Genomic DNA, 11,996 nt, shown 5'->3' on the forward strand with positions numbered 1-11,996 from the left:
AAAAAAAAAAAAAAAACAAAAAACAAGGCTTTCCCAGACTGATGGATTGTGAACATATACGACACATACTTGGGGCTTGGGGTTGTGGCCAGTTGTTCCATAGGAATGCATCCTGTCTTATAACACGATGGCAACCAGAACGGAGGAACAGAAAAAGGAAGAAGTGGAGTTTGTGAAAGGAAGGGAGGACAGAGGAAAGTAGGAAGGGCAAGGAAAAAGTCCGAGTCCTGTGAAGAGTTAAAGATGTGGGGGAGGCAAAAATGAAAGGTGACTGGCCCTGGGAAAGATTTCAGCAATGCCAAATTCTCCTCCTTTCTGAAAATAACAAGGCCTTTGTCTTCTGTGGGGGGGGGGGGGGGGAATAAAAGTAGTTGGTAAGGGAGCTGCCATTATGTGATGCGTAAGCCCTGTAGGGTAGCTGAAGGTATCGCCACTCCATACATCAAATGTAGTTTGTGACTTGCTTGTTGGCTACTCACCCAGTGTGGCAGAGCCTGATTTTAAATCCAGGTCTTTTCAGTATCCTGCTGCATGGCTGGTGTTTATATTTTTGAGCGGACAGAAGCTAAGAGGAGATGTTGGTACCAACAAGGCGATATAGGCAGCAGAGTCGGGGAAGTGTATGCTGATGGGGAAGTAAGCTCCAGTTCCTGCAGTTCCTTCCCACTGTTCGTCTCCTGGGCGTAAGCTTTTTCTGATGCCTCTGCATGGGCCTTGCCTAGCCATCTCTTTGTGGGAAAGGCTAGTGTCCTCTTAAAAAACAAAAAAAGCCCGCCTCCCAGTAGGTTAATAAATGCATTATTTGTCTTACTGAGGACTGTAGCCCAGGAAACTTTCGGATTGCTCAGAACCTCTCTGAAACTTTCACCTTCACAGGGGGTTATATACAGCAAAGCGGGAAGGGGTAGATGTGCTTGCAAACAGTTATCTAATGTATAATTATGTGTCAGGACATATAATCAGTTGTAAAAATTCAGTTCTAAAATTTAGTTCCACATAAACACATGAAAAATCCTTCGGCCTCTGCTTCTTTGGTTTTCCACTTCTTGTTTTTGGTTTCTGCTTGAGGTCACCGCAGTCACAGAAGGCTGACATCTTTCTCCCGTTTTAAGGCCCTACAGTGTTCATGCACACTACTAACTGTATGTATTAGCAGGCATCACAGGCATCTTAAACTTGTCCAAAACTGAACTGATCAACACACACACACACACACACACACACACACACACACACACACCCATCCTTTAAGAAATAGCAACTCTAACTGGGCAGTTGCTCAATTGAAAACTTTTGGGTCACTGGCTCTTTTTTAACCCACAGCTGGCCTATGGACAAGATTAGAATCCAACCCTTCTCGCTAGCTGCACTGCCATACCGCCCTCCTCCAAACCACTATCATCTGTCCCAAGTTTTTGAAAATGTCGAGAGCCCCCAGCCGCCTTCCGCTGCCATCACTCAACCCATCTTCTCATTCAGTCCCAGAAGCACATGATGTGTTTCCACGTCCGGGCGGTAGCTCTTGCAGTTCCCTTTGCCTCAGGAGATCTTGCTTGCCCTAGCTGTAACTATGGTTAACTCCCTTCCTCATTCGGTCAGGGCTCGACTGTCTTCTCAGTGAGGACTCCTCTGACTTGCACTCTGCTAAGCTGGTACCATTTTCCCCTTCCATGCTTAATTTTTCTCTATTTGCACTATCACCATTTGATACAGTATGTTTGTCTCGATAAATGTATTCATAGAAGAATTCCACGGGGGGCAGGGATTAGTCTTTAATTGCTATTTACTCAGTGCTTAGAACTGTATCAGGCCCAAAGCAGGTGCTCAATAATACTTCTTGCGGGAACAGGGCAGCGGAGCAGCCCCAGAAAACTGTTGCACGGCAAGGTTCTGGCTTAGTTGCTGCTGCTGCATTCAGAATACACCAAATTCAAGCTCCTAAAATCCCGGTCCGACGGCTACCCGGCCGAGGAGACATCACTTTTCCTGCCTTTCTGTGAATAACGGCTGAGAGTGCGGCAAGAGGCTCCTCCTCGCACCCTAAGTCAGCTCCTGGAACGCCCCGTCCCCGAGCCCTTTGCTCTCGCGACCGACGCTCTCATCATCCGGAACGTTTGTGCGTCGCCGCGGCGCTCGGGGGAAGGACTTCGGCAGAGGCCTCCGCGCAGACTGGGCGGAGCTTCCGGCTAGAGCGGCGTCCTACGAGACGGGCGAGTGCGCGGGTAGAGGTCCTCGCGGAGCCAAGGTGGGAACAGACGGTCTGGGGAGCGCGGCAGCAAGGAGGGGCCTTCGCGGCCGGGCGGGAGGGTAGGGGGGCGGAGGCTGAAGGGCTTCGACCAGCAGGTTGTGGATGGAGGGTGGGAGGGAGCGTGTGGAGCGGGAGGACGGCAGCTGCCGTCCTGTAGCTGCACGGAAGCATCTGGGGTTGCAGTCCAGGGCCGGGCTCTCCTTCCCTAAAGCGGAATGCGAGTTTTGGGAATTGTGGGCTTGAGTTCGAGTTTAACTTGCCTCCGGCTGTGTGACCTCGAGAGAGTTACCAGCGTTTTAAACCTCGAGTTCCATGTATGAAAACAGGACAGTGATCACCCACGCCTCGTAGCGTGGCAGGGTGATGTGTGAATAAAAGCTTCATAAACTGCGATGTTGGGTGCAGATCTCGTTGGTTTGCAGCAGCATTCTGAGTTCGTGTGACAGGAATCACACTGACCGGCTTCTGCTAGGCAGAGTGGCTTTTCTGGAGTCGGAGCCTCAGGAAACGGATCTTTTGGAGATAACAGACCTAAGACGTCGCCAAGTACATCTTTCTCTAGGATGCGTAGCCTTCTGCTCCGTTAATAACATCCATGATAAACTTCCAGTTTCCCCTGGAACGTCAGTAGTTACGGGATCATAAAACCTCTGTCCTATCCCTGTCATTTCCCAGTGCAGACAGCTCTACTTAGGAAGTCCTTGGATGTAGTGAGCCAGAAGTATGCCTCTTTGCAGCTTCTGTTCTTTAGTTCTCACTGCGTTTCTGAACTTCCAGAAAAATTAAAAGTAGCAAACTAAGAATAAAATAGACGTTTAAATATTGGTATGATGGATGGCCGTAGTGACTTTGTAAGAATTGGTGTTTAAAAACATCATGGGGGGGCGCCTGGGTGGCTCAGTGGATTAAGCCGCTGCCTTTGGCTCAGGTCATGATCTCAGGGTCCTGGGATCGAGTCCCGCATTGGGCTCTCTGCTCAGCAGGGAGCTTGCTACTCTCTCTCTCTCTCTCTGGCTGCCTCTCTGTCTACTTGTGATTTCTCTCTGTCAAAATAAATAAATCTTAAAAAAAAAAAAAAAAAAAAAAAAAAAAAACCATCATGGGGACGCCTGGGTGGCTCAGTTGGTTGGGCAGCTGCCTTCGGCTCAGGTCATGATCCCAGCGTCCTGGGATCGAGTCCCACATCGGGCTCCTTGCTCGGCGGGGAGCCTGCTTCTCCCTCTGCCTCTGCCTGCCTGTGCTCGCTTTCTCGCTCTCCCTCTCTCTGACAAATAAATAAATAAAATCTTTTTTAAAAAAATCATGAATACTATGTAAGCTTTGGTTTTTATAATTCACAGTAAATACAGAAACTTTCGTGTAGGATCAGAAACTTCATTTAATCACCATATCCTCTGCCTGCAGTCATCATTAAATTTACAAGCACTAGCCCAGGGCATTGAAATAATACAAATGTTAGAATTCTAAGTCATTTGTCCTTGCTTCAGGCACTCTACCGAAGTATGTTAAAGTAGATCACCAGATTTCCTGAAACCAATAGATCTCTTCCTATGCCCGGGAATGGTTTGTCAATTCAGTGAGAGGCATACAGAACTTTAGCAAATAATACCTGATGATAGCAGGTGCCACAGAAAGCAGTGATACCATTAAAGCAGTCTCCAATTTGTCAGTAGATGTTCATTTCAGAAGTCCATGATAAGTCAGTTCTCTAGATTTTAAAATACATTTTTCTGTAGAAAACCATGATATAAGTGGAAGTGTAAGGTCTTGCTTATGGTCCTTATTACAGAAATTAATTTTTTCTCCTGTCAGTGAGGGGATTTGTGTGCCTTAATGTCTTCTTAGCCCTTAGGATTCCTTTGATCGTATATGGAAGAAGGAAGCCAAAGGAAGTGGGAGCATAGGGTGGGGAGGGATATACCATTTGGGAAGATGGAAGTGTAGATGTGACTAGAATGTTTATTACTTGGCTGTGCTTAGTAGATTTCCCCCACCACCATTTTCATCCCCGATTATTAAAAAAATTCATGTTCACATGAAAATACAGAAAGTAATAAAGCAAAAAACCAGTTAACCTTCATCTAGATGAAACTGTGTCCTATTTATTGAGTTACTAAACATCTCCTATTTTTTAATAGTTGAGAGCATAATAAACGTTTAATATTTTGTCCTTTTTTGAATTATGAGCCATAAGCTTTTACCATTTATAAATAATACATTTCATTTTAAAACTCATGATTAGATGGGGCACCTAGCTGGCTTAGTCAGTAGAGCATGTGACTCTTGGTATCCACCTTATGAGTTTGAGTGCCACTTTCACCATAGAGCTTACTTAGAGATTTTTTTAAAAAGATTTTGTTTGTTTGTTTATTTAACACAGATCATAAGCAAGCGTAGAGGCAAACAGAGAGAGGGGGAAGCAGGCTCCCTGCAGAGCAGAGAGCCCAATGCAGGACTTGATCCTAGGATCCTGAGATCATGACCTGAGCCAAAAGCAGAGCCTTAACCCACTGAGCCACCCAGGAGCCCCAGAGTTTTTTTTTTTTTTTTTTTTAATAAGAAAATTCACACATATACAAAGGTGGAAAGGTAGTAGAGTGAAGCACCAGGATCCATCACTTAGCTATAATAATAACCATCATTTGTAGCTAATCTTGTTTCATCTGTACCTTCTCTCACTTCCCATAATTCTGTAGTTTTATCCTATGATAATAATGGATTTTTGTTTTTAAAAATTTTAGAAAGATGCTTATCTCTCTCTCTTGGTGCCAAACTCGTGTGTGAACATTTGTATTTTTTCTTACGGATGGGAAAAAGAGTTCCATGAGGATTTTGTTCAGTATTTTCATTCAATAATGATTATTAAATAAATAGCAAAGAATTGGATGACCTTGCATTCTTTTTTACTTTGTATGTTTGCTTCCCTCTCTTTACTTTTCACATTTAAATGTATGAATTTGGTGCCAAATATTCTTAGAAAATTCACACTCAGTGGTTTTTACAGGATATTGAATAATCCATTAAAGGAAAAAATGGATGAAGAACCTGAAAGAACTAAGCGATGGGAAGGAGGCTATGAAAGGACATGGTGCGTAGGGCATTATTTCTCCCTTCTCTTTTACACCTTGTTTCTTCCTGTTCTTTACAACTTTGTCTCTCTTCTCGTTCAGTGATTGGTTTTTAAAATTTATTGAAGTGTGTTTAACGCATGTTACAATTCACCTGTTCCCAACTTAAAATTCATCGGTTTTTTAGATTTATTGAGTTGTGCAATCACCACCATAAATCAGTTTTAGAAAATTTTCACCACCCCATTAAGATCCTTCATGCCTGTTTGCGATTAATTTCATTCCTGTCTCTAGCCAGAGGCAACTACTAATCTACTTTTTGTCTCCATGCATTTGCCTTTCTGGATATTTCATGTAAATGTAATCATAGAATATGTGATCAGTATTGTCTCGCTGCTTTCATATAACAGTATTTTCAAGGTTGATCCATATTGTAGCAGGGATCAGTAATTCATTCCTTTTTATTACCGGATAGCATTATATTGTATACCATGTTTTCATTCTTGCATTCACCAGTTGATGGACTTTTAGACTGATTACACTTTTTGGCTTTTATGAGTAATGCAGGTATGAACATTCATGTGCAGATCTCTGTGTGAATATATGTTTTCATTTCTTTTGAGTTAATAAATTTTTAGCTTTTCAAACAAGTAAATAATGCTTTTAGGGAGATTCTTAAAGAAGATGAATCGGGATCACTTAAAGCTACAATAGAAGACATTCTCTTCAAAGCAAAGAGAAAAAGGTATGTAAAATTTTGTGTGTTACAAAAGATTAAATAGAGTCCTTTAAGCCTTTCTGTCCACCTATACCCACTCCTCAGTACTTCATTTCAGCTGTATTCTAGGGAAACTGACCTTTATTTCTTGAGTAAGGGGAAAGAACCAGCAACTTAGTGCCTCAGAAGGGAAATGGGTCTTCAGGAACTGTCCAAAATTCCTGTAATTATGTGGACCACATAAGTTAATAATTTGCTTCACTGAAAAATGCAGGTAGTTGAAAAGTTGTATTTTGGGGGGTATAACAGAGGACATTCCATTAAAATGTTTACATAATTTTAACAGAGTATTTGAGCACCATGGACAAGTTCGACTTGGAATGGTATGTTGACATTTTTTTTCTTTACCAATACAAGAGCTAGTTGGGTTAGAGAAACATTCTGTCATGACAGAATTAACAGTAGTAAGAGAATAAATGTTTTAGACAAATATAAGAAAAAGTATGTGTAGAGGGGCTCCTGGTTGGCTCAGAGCCTCTGTCTTCAGCTCAGGTCATGATCCCAGGGTCCTGGTATCGAGTCCCGCATTGGGCTCTCTGCCAGAGGGAGCCTGCTTCCCTCCCTCTCTCTCTACCTGCCTCTCTGCCTACTTGTGATCTCTTGTCTGTCAAATAAAGAAATAAAATCTTAAAAAAAAAAAGTATGTGTAGAATATGTAAATACTAAATGCCATTTTTACTTCTTGGCCAAAAATTTATTTGAAAATTGTTGTATTTGTGGCTTATATTTGATAGATGCGTCATCTTTATGTGGTAGTAGATGGATCAAGAACAATGGAAGACCAAGACTTAAAGCCAAATAGACTGACTTGTACTTTAAAGGTATTGTAAAACCATTTTAATTTATACTAAATGTGAAAAAGGATGCTGAATTCGAAGAAAAAAAAATTTTTTTTTACTATAAGGTCTTTATTAAAACATAATTCATATACCATAAAGTTAATTTACTTAAAATATACTGTTACAGGTTTTTGAATATTACAGTAGTTGTGCAACATTATTACCACAGTCAATTTTAGAGCATTTTTATCATTACGAAGAGAAAACCCAGGGGTGCCTGACTGGCTCAGAGGAGTATGCAACTCTTGATCTCAGGGTTGTGAATTTGAGCTCCACGTTGGGTGTAGACATTACTTAAATAAATAAAATTTTTTTAAAAAAGCGGGGGGGGGTGGTAGAAAAACAAACACAAAAATTTTCTGTAGTTTTGCCAAACAGTATTCCATTGTGTACAACTTTGGGTTGTTTCCACTTTTGGGGGCCATTATGAATAATGCTGCTGGGAACCTCTATGAATAGGTTTTTGTGTGGATCATGTTTTCCCTTGTAAAGCTTGATTTTAGACTGGGTAGTTCAGGGTACCGAACTTTTCTACTTTTCTGTGGCCTAAAAGTAGCCCCTGGGGTGAAATGGTGTGCACCAAAGGGGTGAGGCTCAGCTTGGGTGGTGTGCAGACTCTGTTGGATTTACAGGGCTTCGTTTCATCTTCTGAGATTATATTAACCATCCTGTATCTTGTTTAACTAACTGGGCAGGAGAGGGAGGAAATAATGCATTTCCATGAGGCTATTCCAGCCTTTGAACTCTTTCCCTCAATTAAGTGGAAGCTTGGGTTCTTCTCTTCTAAAAAGGAAGGTCAGTTCTTTATTTCTTTCCCTATTCATTCATAACAGAGGAGGAAAAAGTTAAGAATACTCGTTCTCTTCACTTCTTTCCAAAAGCAAGAGTAGTAGTGGAAGTTCTCAGGATTTTTTTCAGTGGTGAATGGGGCTTCAGAGGAGTAGGATGAGGTAGAAACTGAGTCCTACAGCTGGACTGCATTATGCTCCAGAATCCCCTGCTCCTTTTCGGGTACTTCGTGTACATGAGTTTGTAAAATTTATTAGATTATATTTGTCTTTTATTGCAGTATTGATCAACTCTCCACAGTTGAATGTCTGCAGCATTCTACCTTTAACACGCTCCAGTTGGAGTGTTTTTTTCACAACTACATTTTCAAGGTCCACCATAAACCTCTAGGAAGTGAAATTCAACTCCTTTTTATCTTTAATAGCAACTGAAATAGTTGACCACTTCTTCCTTCCTCAAAGGCATTCTTCTTTTGTTTTTTGTTTGTGTGGTGGGTTGGTTGGTTTGTTTGTTTTGTTTTAAGTAATCTCTACCCCTGATGTGGGGCTCAGACTCAGGATCCTTTGACCAAGATTCGCACCCTCTAAGGACCGAACTAGCTAGGCGCCCCACACATCCTTCTTTTGACTTTGGTCACATATAGTCTCTGTTTCTTCTTAGGCTCCTCTCTCCCACTTTAGAATGCCAGAATGCTCTAGGACTTGGTCATAGTTCTTTCTATCTACCCTCTACCCTTGGGTAAATATTACACATTCCCATGAAGAAATTTTCTTAAAGAATGCACTTTTTTGAGTTAATACAAACTATAACTAATTAGAAGTTTCATCACATTATTTAGAAAAATGAACAAACTGGCTAATTATTTATGCTCTTAATTTCTGTCCTCTCACCCCAGTCATGGTCTTGCTTTTCATTGTCTTTGGACTTACTCAGATCTTTCCCCCCAGTTCAGAAACACATTCAGATTATTCCTAATTTATCAAAATGCATCCTCATTTCTGCTCATTCTCTCGTTTCTGGCTTCATTGGAGCTTTCCATGTTTAGATTATTTCTATCTCATAAGTCCAGATGGTTCCATCTTTTATTTATCTTTTCTTATTATTTTTTGAAGATTTATTTATTAGAGCATATGTGCCAGGGAGTGATGTAGGGACAGACAGAATCTCCAGCAGACTTCCCACTGAGCACAGAACCTGACTTGGGGCTTAATCTCATCACCCTGAGATCACCACTTGAGCTGAAATCAAGAGTCAGATCCTTAACCAACTAAGCCACCCAGTGCCCTGGTTCCATCTGTTAAACCCATTTCATCACTTACCATTTAAAATTCACATTTATTTAATATTGTGATTTTTATTTATTTGAATGTTCTTAAATTTATTTTTGTTTATTTAATATTTTTACTAAACATATTTGAAAATCTATGAGCCTAAAAATCATGAGAAGTAATGCTTGATAAGTGGGTTTCACAGAACATGTTCTGTGTGGTTATTAATTTTGCCCTTATCTAATATTTGTGTTTCTTTAAACAGTTATTGGAATACTTCGTAGAAGAATATTTTGATCAAAATCCTATTAGTCAGGTATGTAGATAAGTGATGGAATTCAGAATTAGATTCCTGCTATTACTGCCAGTTCTAATTTATTTTTAAAATTTTGGACATGCGTTCTGTGAATTACTGTATGACCCAGATTTTGTAACAGTTTCTGGTACACTTACCAGTGACAAGACAATTCTAAAAGTTAAATAATGTACAGTGAACTCATAGCTAAATTTCTGTCAAAAGCATGAGAAAAAGTTTCTCATATGTTACTTACACCTTTTGTAATTACTAATTTATTTTCATTATGTACATTCTTATGAAGAAGAAATAATTTGTTAATAATCATTTTTGTTTTTATTTTGAGATTGGAATAATTGTAACAAAGAGTAAAAGAGCTGAAAAACTGACTGAACTCTCAGGTATGCATAAAATTACCTTTATAGAACTCAAGGACTTGGCTTTATTTACTCAACCTTGTAACCCTGTTCAGAAGGTTGGCTAATAAGTAAAATGGAGACTTCTTTTATGCTATCCATGTGAAACTCTTAATAACCTGTCCATTAAATCCTCCATTAAACTCTTGGTATCTAAGATGAACTGTTTTAAATTGAGTTCTGTACGGTAATGGATACTACTGCAATGAATGTAAATGTTTATATAAGGCTTACAGATTCTTATCCTGAAAGTATTAAGATAAAATTATTGTAACAACTCCAAAAATCCACTTACTCTTAAAATTAATTTTTTAAAAGTTAAACCTCTAAGGAACAAAGGGTTTAAAAATTGAGTTGAAGTTATTGTTAATAATTCAATTTTCAATTATTTTTTAAAAGTTAAACCTCTGAGGAACAAAGGGTTTAAAAATTGAGTTGCAGTTATTGTTAATAATTCAATTTTCAATTATTGTTAATAATTCAAATTTTCTTCTTACAAGACATGCCTAAACTAAATTTTATTCTCTTATAAGATAGTGCAATGGTGGGGGTGGGGGGAGGGATAGAGTCGCTGGTTTGTGGACATTGGGGAGGGTATGTGCTATGGGGAGTGCTGTGAAATATGTAAGCCTGATGATTCACAGACCTGTATCCCTGAAGCAAATAGTACATTACATGTTAATTAAAAAAAAAAATAAGGTAGTGCAGGTTTCATTTGCTTTGGTATATGTGCTGTAACAAATTCACATCACTGATTCTGTTTTAATGTCTCCAAAATATGCTATCCTTTAAATGTGTTTCTCATCCTTTCATCCTTACCAATACAGATGAGTGTGAAATAATATATTTTTGTCATTAATTAATAGTTTTTCACTATGGCAGTGAGGAGTGACATGTATGTTAGCCTGGAGTGATCAAGAAATTCAGTTATGAGTAACTAAAAAAAATCTCAAACTAGCTTTAGCACACAAGGGAAATTATTGACTCACATCTAAAGGAGGGCTGATTTCACACATAGTAGTTTCCAGGGTTTCTAGTTCTGTTTGACCTCATTTTCTGAAGGATTTCTGTAAGGTGAAAAGATGTCTGTTACTAGCCCCAAGTCTGCATATCCCTCATAGTCAGTAGCTTCAGCACAAGTCCCAGAGAGGTCTCCAAATGACCCTGCTTCTGACCTGCCCACCCGTGAGCAGAATGACCCAGAGTGCAGTATTGTGTTGGTAGGCCTGAATTATGTGCCTGTACCTGGAGCAGGATGATGGAAGCAGGGGGAGCAGCTGGTTTGTTATACTGAGAGGACAGGTTGGTTTCCCCAAGGAAAGGACATAGGACCAACCGTCTTGCACCCTTCTCACGTTCAGAGTAGTTTTCTGTGGGTGAGGGAAGTCATATGTATATAGGGATGAAAGTCCTCTAGGTATTTTGATAGGCCTTTTGACAGCACCCGTTGTCTCTCTGATCAGAATCACTGCTGTAAACCACACTGACAGTAAACTAATTCACCTTTTTCCTATGCTCACAATACAGTAGGATATGAACAAACTCTTTTGTATGGCATAGTAGAAAGAGAAGTGGGTGAAGAGCAAGGAGATGTAGGTTTAAGTGATGGTACTGCTGTCGGGTAGGTAGTTGTTTTAGGCAAATCTTTTAACTTGTTAGATTCATTTCTTACTTATGAAATGACAGATTTGGACTTAGTGAGGTACTTCTTGTTTCTAAAATTTTTTGATTCTGAGACTAAATACTTGAAATATGTATTAAATAATGGCAGATATTTTAAAACTTACTCAGATAAATAAGAACGTGAAGAAGTTATACGTTGATGAATGGACAAAGATGACAGATAATTCATACCAGAATACAAAGAGAAATTAAATAGATATTAAAAAAGAAATTTTAGGGGGGCCTGGGTGGCTCAATGGGTTAAAGCCTCTGCCTTTGGCTCAGGTCATGATCCCGGGATCAAGCCCCACATCAGGCTCTCTGCTTGCTGGGGAGCCTGCTTCCTCCTCTCTCTCTGCCTACTTGTGATCTCTCTCTGTCAAATAAATAAATAAACTCTTTAAAAAAAAAAAAAGAAAAATTGGGCGCCTGGGTGGCTCAGTGGGTTAAGCCGCTGCCTTTGGCTCAGGTCATGATCCCGGGATCAAGCCCCACATCGGGCTCTCTGCTTGCTGGGGAGCCTGCTTCCTCCTCTCTCTCTGCCTACTTGTGATCTCTCTCTGTCAAATAAATAAATAAACTCTTTAAAAAAAAAAAAAAGAAAAATTGGGCGCCTGGGTGGCTCAGTGGGTT

At 40.1% G+C, this 11,996-nt stretch overlaps 1 protein-coding gene across 1 annotated transcript in view; it reads left to right on the plus strand.

Moving 5' to 3' along the window:
* The first annotated feature begins 2,172 nt into the window (after positions 1–2,172).
* LOC132028706 (general transcription factor IIH subunit 2) overlaps positions 2,173–11,996 on the plus strand; it is a 25,364-nt gene continuing 15,540 nt past the window's right edge. Inside the window, exons 1-7 of the mRNA XM_059418026.1 lie at positions 2,173–2,245; positions 5,253–5,336; positions 5,984–6,061; positions 6,381–6,417; positions 6,829–6,915; positions 9,256–9,306; positions 9,632–9,686. Coding sequence (XP_059274009.1) covers positions 5,281–5,336; positions 5,984–6,061; positions 6,381–6,417; positions 6,829–6,915; positions 9,256–9,306; positions 9,632–9,686 — 364 coding nt within the window. The 5' untranslated portion in view covers positions 2,173–2,245; positions 5,253–5,280. The remainder of the gene's footprint in view (positions 2,246–5,252; positions 5,337–5,983; positions 6,062–6,380; positions 6,418–6,828; positions 6,916–9,255; positions 9,307–9,631; positions 9,687–11,996) is intronic.

Source organism: Mustela nigripes, chromosome 12 (assembly GCF_022355385.1).
Source record: "Mustela nigripes isolate SB6536 chromosome 12, MUSNIG.SB6536, whole genome shotgun sequence".
NCBI classification, from domain to species: domain Eukaryota; kingdom Metazoa; phylum Chordata; class Mammalia; order Carnivora; family Mustelidae; genus Mustela; species Mustela nigripes.